The sequence below is a fragment of the Harpia harpyja genome, chromosome 3, assembly GCF_026419915.1.
Source record: "Harpia harpyja isolate bHarHar1 chromosome 3, bHarHar1 primary haplotype, whole genome shotgun sequence".
In the NCBI taxonomy this organism is placed as follows: domain Eukaryota; kingdom Metazoa; phylum Chordata; class Aves; order Accipitriformes; family Accipitridae; genus Harpia; species Harpia harpyja.
In genome coordinates, this window is record NC_068942.1 from 323156 (window position 1) to 333876 (window position 10721).

A 10721-nucleotide genomic window follows, 5' to 3' on the forward strand; every position below is an offset into this window, starting at 1 on the left:
AAGAGGTTTGGGGAAAATAATATCTTCTTTCCTGCTTTTAATTATTTTTGATACATGCATCTTTTTCTAGAGCTGTGCAGCCATCTGAACTAGTTGGCAGTGTGTGGACAAAGGAAGATAAAGAAATTAATTCTCCCAACCTTCTCAAAATGATAAGGCATACAACTAACCTCACTTTGTGGTTTGAAAAGTAAGTGACTTTCATGAATCTGCACCTACTCCATTTCTGGACATTTACAGTCCATTCAGAAGTATACTGTGAAAAATTCTGTTCCGGGAAAATTCCAGTTCTAAGTCATGTTTAGATGCTACAACTGGTCCCTGCGAGAATTTTACCATAATGGTCTCAGCTTTTTATTCTTAGAATATTTTCAAATGTTTATTCTCTAAACATTTGCAAAACCATGTCAAGTAATTTGATAAACTTTTCATACTTGTTTGTGTTACGACTTAATATTTGATTCTGGAACTCATGAACGCTTTAATACAAAATCAAATGTTCTTGTGTATTTAGATGCATTGTAGAAACAGAAAACCTAGAGGAAAGAGTAATTGTAGTGAGCCGGATAATTGAGATCCTGCAAGTTTTTCAAGAGCTAAACAACTTTAATGGTGTCCTTGAGATTGTCAGTGCTATGAACTCCGCAGCAGTATATAGGTTGGATCACACATTTGAGGTACAGTGAAATGTTTCCCATTTTTGGTATGGAAGTATAATGCAGTGCACCTTAGCTACACTAAAAGCCTGTCTTTTCAGTAAGCATGTCCTTCAAAGAAGGAGCAAGGAAGGTAAATCCCCCAACAAATGAATCAATCGGGGTGTAATAGAGAGGGGTTTTTTCTTAGTTTCAGAAGCAAGAAATCATCTTCACTTAAGAAAGGCAGAAAAAGGTAGCAAGATCCTGAGGTGGTGGGGCACTGTCCTCGTGGTCACTGACTTAAATATATCAGTGGGAGACCGTTACTCTCAGTATTGTTGCTGGGCTACACCTTTACTCTGTCTTTCCAAACAACCTGTTTCATCTCTTTTTAGCAAATTCCAAGTCGCCAGAAGAAGATACTAGAAGAAGCTTATGAGCTGAGTGAGGATCATTATAAGAAATACTTGGCAAAACTCAGGTCCATTAATCCTCCTTGTGTGCCTTTTTTTGGTAAGTGCATTTGGTTTGAATGAGCTGTGTCATGCATAAACGTTTGGAAAGTACTGAGTTAGGGCACTAAACAGAGTATGAGAAGTCAGTTTTAAAAGGACAGTTGGGTTTGAATTTCAGGTGCCCAGACATTAATTGCATATATGTGAAAGAAAAATTAAAAGTGACTATTAATCGCAGATGTTATTTGCAGTAAAAACAAGTATATCTGTGATATCTTATTTACATATTTACTCATTTTTACTTTGAATGTGGTTTGAACTGTGTTGTGACCATAAATGCCTTAAGTGGAAGGTGGTCACATTAGAAATATTATTGCCACTGATTAGTAGAGAAAGAAGGAACCCCTTCCTCATCCAAGAACTAAAACTAGAGTTTTCATTTTTATAGTTTCTTATAACTAGAGTCTTATTTCTATTAAAAAGTCTTATTTCTATAAAAACAGGGTTTGGGAAGAAAGTCTCCTCTTTATCATCAGACTTAACAGTTCTTCTTTCAAGTAGATTGCTTGGAATTTCTGACGTTTAGCAAACTGAAATTAAGCACATGGCATTCCTGTTCTTCATCAAGCTACTTGGAAGTTTGCTGAAGATCAGTTCTAACTCTGGACATTACACTTGCCCAGCATGATCTTCAGGCCAAAACTGAAAGAAAATAGTGTGATGGCTTTCTTGGCCTTTTACAGATTGGGGAAAGATATACTCGAGAGCTCTGCAAAGAAAGATAAGATCAACTAAGAAACCTTCTGTCCTGCTTCAGAGATGAGTAGAGGTTAGCAGGATCACATGTGAATAGCTTCAGTTATTTCTCTCAAGTTGTACTTAGAAGAGTCATAATGACAGTTCTGATATATTATCTGTGGACTTGAGAGCACTCTTTTCTCTATAATCTTCAAATGATTCAGTGCAATTATGAAGCCAGGAGTGGAGAGTGGAACAGAAGAATAAAACCTGAAAATAATTTTTTGGAGCTTAGCTGGGGTCTCTAATGGAGTAGAGCTGAATGAGGCAGAACAGTTGAGAGAAAGCACTTGAGTTCAGCATACTCTTGTCTTGCAAAATGCAGGTAGTGTTCAGTTGCTTGAGCTTCCTAAACAGTAGGAAGATGCATAGACTTTGAGATTTTGATGCAAAAAAGGAAGCTTTCTGGAAGAGGCATGTTAAAATATTTAAATTGTTGCCCATATTTGAAAATTAGGTGAAATTCTCTTATTGACCCTAACAGATAATTTTTCTAAATAATTAGAGTGCACAAATTAAATTCTTTAAGAATTCTTTGTGTTCCAGTCATGTGACTTCCTCCTTGTTTTGTACTATATGCTGAGAACCTGTTCTGCATGCTCCTTAGGGATTTACTTAACTAACATTTTGAAAACGGAAGAAGGCAACCCTGAATTTCTAAAGCGACATGGGAAAGAACTCATAAACTTCAGCAAGAGAAGAAAAGTAGCTGAAATAACAGGAGAGATACAGCAGTACCAGAACCAGCCATATTGTTTAAGAGTGGAATTTGACATCAGGGTAAGTGGCATTATTTCCTTGAGTCCATGCACTGAGCTACTTTTGTGGTGACTGTCAGCTAACAGACCATAAGGATAGACTGAATTCACATAGATTCAGTTGGACGGAATCAGAGATGAGCAGAAGGCCTGTCATAAAATCTCTCTCGGGCCTCACTGTAGGAAAGGGCAGAAAGCTCAATGCTTGCAGTTTGGTGGGTTTTGGTTTTTTTTTTTCCCCCAGCTATTGGGGTGTTGGTAGATAGATCTTCTTACTGACCAGTGTTAAACAGGAACAAAACTACCAGATTCTCACTGTCCTTCACTCAGTTGCATTAATTTGTCCAGTGAGCCCAGTTGTCTTTTTCCTCCTCTGTTACACTGCCTTTATGTTTCCCAGTTTACCTGATAGCACTGCGTTTACATCATGTGTTGGCAGTGATGATGCTCACATTTTTCTTTCTTCTGGCATTTGTTCTCCTTGGTCTGTGGTGTACTCTAAGCAGTCCTCTCTCTGTTTGCTTTCCTTTCTTCTTTTCTTTCTTTTTTTTTTTGGTCTTCTTTTAGTCTTTTTTTTTAGCAGTCTTCCCTGCATCAGTGTAAAGATGGACTACATGCAGCTTCTTCTGAAGGTGTTTGAGCTAACCTGGTCTGATTTTTGCACTACGGGAAGTATTTTGGGTAGTTGCACAGTTGGTTTTCAGGCCAAGCATAGCAGTAGCAATGCCCAGCAAAGGGCTGGCAACAAGCAGACTTAATAACTTAAAAATCTATCATTACTTCTGACTCCAGCATTTTCTCTCTTCTCTGGAACAGTTGGGATCATTTGTGCAGTAGAAACAAACAGTACTAAGCTACTAAGAAGTAGCTTAGCTGACAAGTTTTCTACCTTCTTGTATTTCAGAGATTTTTTGAAAACCTGAATCCAATGGGAAACAGCATGGAGACAGAATTTACAGATTATCTGTTCAACAAGTCACTAGAGATAGAGCCACGAAACGTCAAGCCTCCACCAAGATTTGTTAGTATTCAAGGTTTTTTTTTTAATTTTTTATAAGAATGCTTACATTTGTCTTGCACAGATAGCAGAAGTCATTTTAGATCTCTAACTTCATAAACATGAAGCTACATTTAGGTGATCTTGTGGCCTTTTGATTTTGTTTGATATTATCTTTTTTTGTCATTTCAGCCCAAAAAATACAGCTATCCTCTCAAGTCCCCAGGTGTTCGTCCCTCTAATCCAAGGCCGGGTACCATGAGACATCCTACACCCCTGCAACAGGAGCCAAGGAAAATTAGTTACAGCCGCATCCCAGAGAGCGAGACTGAAACAACAGCATCTGCACCAAATTCTCCCCGAACACCGTTGACACCTCCCCCTGCTTCTGCTACTTCAAGTACTACAGATGCCTGCAGTGTGTTTGACTCAGATCCTTCAAGTCCTTTTCATGCAAGTAGGTGTTAATAGATAGTCTACCAAGAATGTGCGTATTAGCTTTTGTGGTGTTAAACAGCTGAAATCATGTTTAGTCTTCTAAAGTGAGTATAGGAATAGTTGCTTTTGTCCCCTTGCGGCAGCAAAAACTTTCAGTGTGTTTTATTCCTTTTTTTTTTTTTTTTTTAACTAAGGTTTTATTGTAAAGGGAGAAAGGGAACAGAATTAGGTGTGTTACATAGACAGCATTACCTGTCTTTGGAGAAACTGTCAAAACAGAAGGCAGAGATATATCACTAGTGCCCATATATGTCCCAAACAAACATTTGTGGGATTTGCTGCCATATATATATGTGGTGAATGTATTCGGTGAGTATCTGTTTAGTGAACAATGAGAATAAAAATGAATGTTTTATGGGTGCCTTATTCTGCTGTCCGCCACTCCCAATTGGTTTCAGTGCACATGGATGGTTTTCCTGCAGAACTTAAAATCAGTATTGCCCTGCTTTAAATCCATTGGGACCCACCACGCCTATTTTTCTTCTGTCTTCATCAACACACAAGGTAGCTCATATTTTATGGTGTGCTTTCAGTAATTGATAGTGGACGTTAGCCTCCTTTCATGGATGAGGGCTTTCAAAGGAAGTACAAGGTTAGTCCTGTGTTCAGCTGGTTGCCACTAGGAGGTGAAATAACTTGCTAAAAGCAGAAGTTGCTTAGCAGAGCAGTGACATTGCAGTGTCCAAGCCAGGTCTCTGGAATACCTCTTCAGAAGATATTTCTTCATTGTTGGGTTGGCCTATCAACTGCAGGTTCAGGATATTGTTTTAGTGCTGTTGTGATACAAGAACAACTTTGTGGTGTGGTTTTGGTCTTGAGGATTACTTAAGAATGTAGAATCATAGAATCATTTAGGTTGGAAAAGACCCTTAGGATCATTGAGTCCAACCATCATCCATGCCCACTAAACCATGTTCTGGAGTACCTTGTCTACGTGCTTTTTGAATACCTCCAGGGATGATGACTCAACCACTTCCCTGGGCAGCCTGTTCCAGTGTCTGACAACCCTCTCAGTAAAGAAATTTTTCCTAATATCCAACCTAAATCTCCCTTGCTGCAACTTGAGGCCATTTCCTCTCGTCCTATCTCCAGACACCTGACAGAAGAGACCAGCACCCACCTCACTACAACTCCCTTCAGGTAGTTGTAGAGAGCGATAAGGTCTCCCCTCAGCCTCCTTTTCTCCAGACTAAACAGCCCCAGCTCCCTCAGCCGCTCCTCATAAGACTTGTGCTCCAGGCCCCTCACCAGCTTGGTTGCCCTTCTCTGGACACGCTCCAGCACCTCCATGTCTTTCCTGCAGTGAGGGGCCCAAAACTGAACACAGGACTCGAGGTGCGGCCTCACCAGTGCCCAGTACAGGGGGACGATCACCTCCCTGTTCCTGCTGGCCACGCTGTTCCTGATACAGGCCAGGATGCCGTTGGCCTTCTTGGCCACCTGGGCACACTGCTGGGTCATATTCAGCCGGCTGCCAACCAGCACCCCCAGGTCTTTCTCTGCCAGGCAGCTTTCCAGCCGCTCTTCCCCAAGGCTGTAGCGCTGCGTGGGGTTGCCGTGACCGAAGTGCAGGACCTGGCACTTGGCCTTGTTAAACTTCATACGATTGGCCTCAGCCCATCGATCCAGCCTGTCCAGATCTCTCTGTAGAGCCTCCCTACCCTCAAGCAGATCGACCCTGCCTCCCAACTTGGTGTCGTCTGCAAACTTGCTGAGGGTGCACTCGATCCCCTCATCCAAATCATCAATAAAGATATTAAACAGAACAGGGCCCGACACCGAGCCCTGGGGAACACCACTTGTAACCCGCTGCCAACTGGATTTCACCCCATTCACCACTACCCTCTGGGCTCGGCCATCCAGCCAGTTTTTCACCCAGCGAAGAGTGCACTTGTCCAAGCCATGAGACACCAGCTTCTCAAGGAGTATGCCATGAGAGACAGTGTCAAAGGCCTTGCTGAAGTCAAGGTAGATAACGTCCACAGCCTTTCCCTCATCCGCTAGGTGGGTCACCTGGTCATAGAAGGAGATCAGGTTGGTCATGTGCAGGAACTGATGGCCACAGAGATGATTGCAGTTCAGAAAAGCAGTTTGTATGGAAGCTGCAAGTTAGAGGGCTGTTTCATTGTCTTTCTTTAACACCCTGTTGATTCATGCTGCTTTTTATGAGCAATTACTTTATTATATATGACACCTTTATTGGCAGCAATAAAGGAAATACACTGAGTCAAATGAAAGTTCATCATTATCAGGACATTTTTTTTTTTTTTTTTTTTTACATCCACTAGGATCTGCTTCTGTGTCATCCATAAACTTTACCAAAAATTCAGATGAAGCTCATGTCCCCCCTCCAGTTCCTCCACGAAGACGACCAGAGTCTGCCCCAGCTGAATCCTCCCCATCAAAAGTAAGTAAGCAGAAAAAAAGGCATTTTTTCTGGGAGCAAAGGGCAGGGTATGATAGAAAAGTAACTCTTAAAGATAGTACAGGTATTTTTGAAGAACTGTTGTGAAATAGTAAGCAGCCATGTATTTCAGGCCTTCACAGCTCTGCCTCACTATGTCCTGATCCCAAACAAATGAAAATTAACAAATGGGACCTAAATTTAGGGTTAGAAATGTCTCTTGTCTACCAATCCGCTATGCTCAGGCCCTTACATTGCCTGTGAGAACTTGAGGCTTCAGGCAGATGTTTCCATCTGTGATAATTGTCCCAGGGTATCAATTTGGGGTGTATGAGTGGGGGTGAAGAACTGAAGAACAGTAATGATGGAAAGTGACATACACACCTCAGTCCTCTTGAAAAGGTTCATTGGAATATTTGACCCCGATGCTGTGGCGCTCAGTGCTTGCTTTCTCGATTACCTGTCCTGTCTGCCTGCCTGCTTGAGCCATTGCTACATTTTCCTTTTGCATTTGTCTGGCATTTGGGATCTGATCCGGCCTTTGTTGCAGACAGTGTCAAATGTCTCTTTATTTCAGTGGGAGCTGGTTTGTGACTTCAGAGAACTGGGTGGATTTGAAAATCCCACTCAAAATTACTTCGGAGCATGTATGTCTTTGAAGAGGGCTTGTATATGGCTCTTCAGCAAGTTGTTGTTTTCAGACTACAGGTGACTATGCTGTCAGCCAGCAGAGTTTAACACATCACGTTCCTATCAAAATGTAATTGAAAACATCGTATACGTGATAGGGTGTTGGGGACTAATTACTCTGTCACTGTGGTCTGCAGCCTGGGAACTGTTCACTTCAATAATTCTGACTACTTAATTCCATCTTCTGAGTGTAGTTTATTTTTTTCCCTGTTCAGCATCACCTGCCTCTCCCTTTTCCTCATTTTCTTGGAGAAATATCTGGTGTTATTACCCACCCCAAGTACTTGTTACTGGGGAGGTGGTGGAAGATATCCAGACTTATGCAGCAAGCAGACCTGGAACTAGCATGGAAATTGTTGCTTTGACCATTCTTTGCCTTGCCTTTGTCCCACTCTGTGCATCTTCATTCCTTCCATCCTTGGCTGTTAACTCATATATTCATACACCCCTGCTCTCCCCCTGCACATCTGTGAGAAACATGTTTTTCAAGTGCTGCCACTCCCTTTTGCTTCCCTACTCCCCATCTTCATTCTGCACCTGCTTGCTGTGCCTCCTCTTTAACTGGATAAGAGTGATCTGCAGGGCAGGAGCTCTGCTTCCATTTCACAGCAGGGTCCTGTTCTTCACTGCCACTCTAAAATTTTATTGAATGAAATGTTTGTGTACCTCAGATTACTTCTGCACACCTGGACAGCCCACCAGCAATCCCTCCTAGGCAACCAACTTCTAAAGTGTATTCACCAAGGTACTCAGTGCCTGACCGGACCTGCATCTCTGACCCTCCTGAAAGCCCTCCTGTGTTACCACCACGAGAACCTGTGCGAACTCCAGATGTTTTCTCTAGCTCACCACTACACCTCCAACCCCCACCGCTGGGGAGGAAAAGCGAACTTGGTAACACCTTTTTCCCAAACAGTCCGTCTCCGTTTACTCCCCCTCTCCCTCAGACACCTTCTCCACATGTAGCACGGAGGCATCTTCCATCACCACCTTTGATACCACAGGACATGGACCTCCATTCTGTTGCTGGACCGCCTGTTCCTCCACGACAAAGCACTTCTCAACATATCCCAAAGCTTCCTCCAAAAACTTACAAAAGGGAGCACACACACCCATCGATGCATCGAGACGGACCACCGTTGCTGGAGAATGCCCACTCCTCCTGAACTGTCCCTTGCACTGGGAGTCGCATTTTCGAGGTGCTACGTCTGTTGCTGGCAATGGATGCACTGAACCTGGCGGTGCCAAGGAGTTGGGATGTGTATGCCAAACACTAAAGACTCTCCAATAGATTGGAAATGCAGTGTACAGAAATGGAATTGCAAAAACAGACATTCTAGTGGAAAAACCGGTTAACTTGCTATTCTTGTTTTAGTATGCAGGACATTGTTTTAAAGTAATTGGACAACTGATTGTACCAGAAAACAGACTTGAGAGACTTCTTTGGCCGATGCGCAGAGACTGTGTTTGTGTGATGATCAATAATGTCCAGTACAGGAAGGAAAACAGTCTTGTATCCATCAGTTCCATACAGAGGCACAGTTTTTGGAATGAAAACATTATGCACTTTTTTTAAATCTCGAACAGGGAACTTTATATCCTTCTTAATTTTCCTTTGCTCTACTCCCTGCTTTAAAATACCTTCCTAAAATTATGAGAAGGACTGTGAGGAAGATCTGTGGTACCTAACCGAGCTAGAATTAAGGCAAAGCACTGTATTGCGGTCCTGTTTACAAGTTGTTACAATGAGTAGTAGGGGGTACCTAGGCTTCACCAAAGAGGTACTTTATTATTATTTTCTGAAATATTATGGTGCCAGTTCAAAAATAAATTTTTGCCAGGAAGCATAATGTCTAATTATTGCTTTCTTTAGATAGAGCAGATGAAAGTCTTACATCATTAAGATGACAGCGAATTTTTTTTAAAAGGCAGCACTATCATCTGAAGTAAATATACTGCTACATTTAAAAGACTGTTAATCTCTGCTAAGTTATGTCACGTTCTTTTTGAGGTTTACTGATAATCCATTTCATGGCTAGTAGCTATTCTTTTTCAGTCATGCCATGAAAACACTCACTTGTGAAAAGGAGCACTCACTGGTCAACTTCCATAGCTATTGTCATGTTTTACTAACAATAGATTAATCAGCATACATAGAATTGCCTTGCAGTTGCATAAATCATGTGTATATAGTGAACGTTGCATAAATATACTTGCAGATTGTTTTTAATTTAATTGAAATAAAGATACAGATATGTTTGGCTGACATACGTTAAATTATTACACAGACAAATGTACAACTCAGTTTTTCAGTTAAACACTGAAGGGGATAAAAGGACGTGCTGTGGTACATATTTTTCCTAGTTCAGTGTAGGTATTTTAGTAATAAGAGTCTAAAGAGAAGTCTGTTTTGGCATGTGTTATAAAGTAATAATTTAGTAATACTTGAGAAGCCAGGTTACTCCCAAAGCGAATTATTATACATTATAAAACTTCTCACATACCTCCTGTATGAGACTTGTTATAAAAATTCAAACTTGTATTAATCTTTACAGTAGCTTTCTATGTCCAAAATACACGTGATGGAACATGTACTGGTATAAGTATCATGACACGGATTATCTATAAAGCCATGTACTGCTCTTCAACTCGAGACAATACTGTGACAGTAATGCATGGCAGTTATTGGAGAAAAGAAGCTCTATAATCTCCACTACAGTATGTATGTGAAGCGTAAAGTATCTCATCTTCAGTTAATATGGCTCATGGGTCACAGTAAAATACTATCACATTTCTTCTTTGGAAGAAGAATACATTTCAGTGTCTTAGAAAGCTGTGTCATTAGAGATGCTGTTAGTTGAATGATGGTGGAAATCACCTTTTTTAATGCTTTCTGCAATGCCATTGATCAGTGCCCCTTGTTCCTTTAGTGTGGTTATTACGTTTCAGAAAGTGTTCTGATTTCATCAACAAGAACAGCAGTTTTCATCATAGTCAAATGTTGAAATTTGTCTGTTGTATTCCTTCTCTGATGTCTTTAACAACCTTGTTTTGAAACATTTTCCTGGCAAAAGAAGAAAAAGTGAAGATCTCTAAACCTTGGGTTCAGAGGAAAATATTGTATGGGAGCTTTGTAAAAACCCTCAAGCTACAGGAGGCATGGTTTAGGTTATCGGTTCTTTGGATGTAAACACAGTGATGGGCATACTGTTGGCAATGTCTTCTAAATTAGTAGCTTGTCAGTGGATTACCAGGGAAAACTCCTTAAATTTAGACTTTCTGATATGTATCCCTTCTTCTGTATGTTCCTGTCTGTGCTATTTTGCAGCCAAGGCAGACCAGGCAGAAGGAATGATCACTGAATCACTGGTTAGGTTGCTCAGCTAGAAGGAGAGGCCTCACATGGATCCTGCTAATGAACAGATCTCTTGAATGTCAGTAGTTCTCTGTTCCACTTTGTGAAATGGGGAATGCTGTTTCACA

At 41.2% G+C, this 10721-nt stretch overlaps 1 protein-coding gene across 5 annotated transcripts in view; it reads left to right on the forward strand.

The window, feature by feature from the left end:
- Positions 1 to 10237, forward strand: part of SOS1 (SOS Ras/Rac guanine nucleotide exchange factor 1) — a 53971-nt gene extending 43734 nt beyond the window's left edge. For all 5 annotated transcript variants that reach the window (XM_052781056.1, XM_052781054.1, XM_052781057.1 and 2 more), the window contains 8 exons: positions 71 to 190; positions 515 to 677; positions 1034 to 1151; positions 2499 to 2671; positions 3554 to 3670; positions 3839 to 4103; positions 6433 to 6551; positions 7910 to 10237. In XM_052781056.1, the coding sequence (XP_052637016.1) occupies positions 71 to 190; positions 515 to 677; positions 1034 to 1151; positions 2499 to 2671; positions 3554 to 3670; positions 3839 to 4103; positions 6433 to 6551; positions 7910 to 8404 (1570 nt within the window). In that variant the 3' untranslated portion in view covers positions 8405 to 10237. The remainder of the gene's footprint in view (positions 1 to 70; positions 191 to 514; positions 678 to 1033; positions 1152 to 2498; positions 2672 to 3553; positions 3671 to 3838; positions 4104 to 6432; positions 6552 to 7909) is intronic.
- Positions 10238 to 10721: the final 484 nt, after the last annotated feature.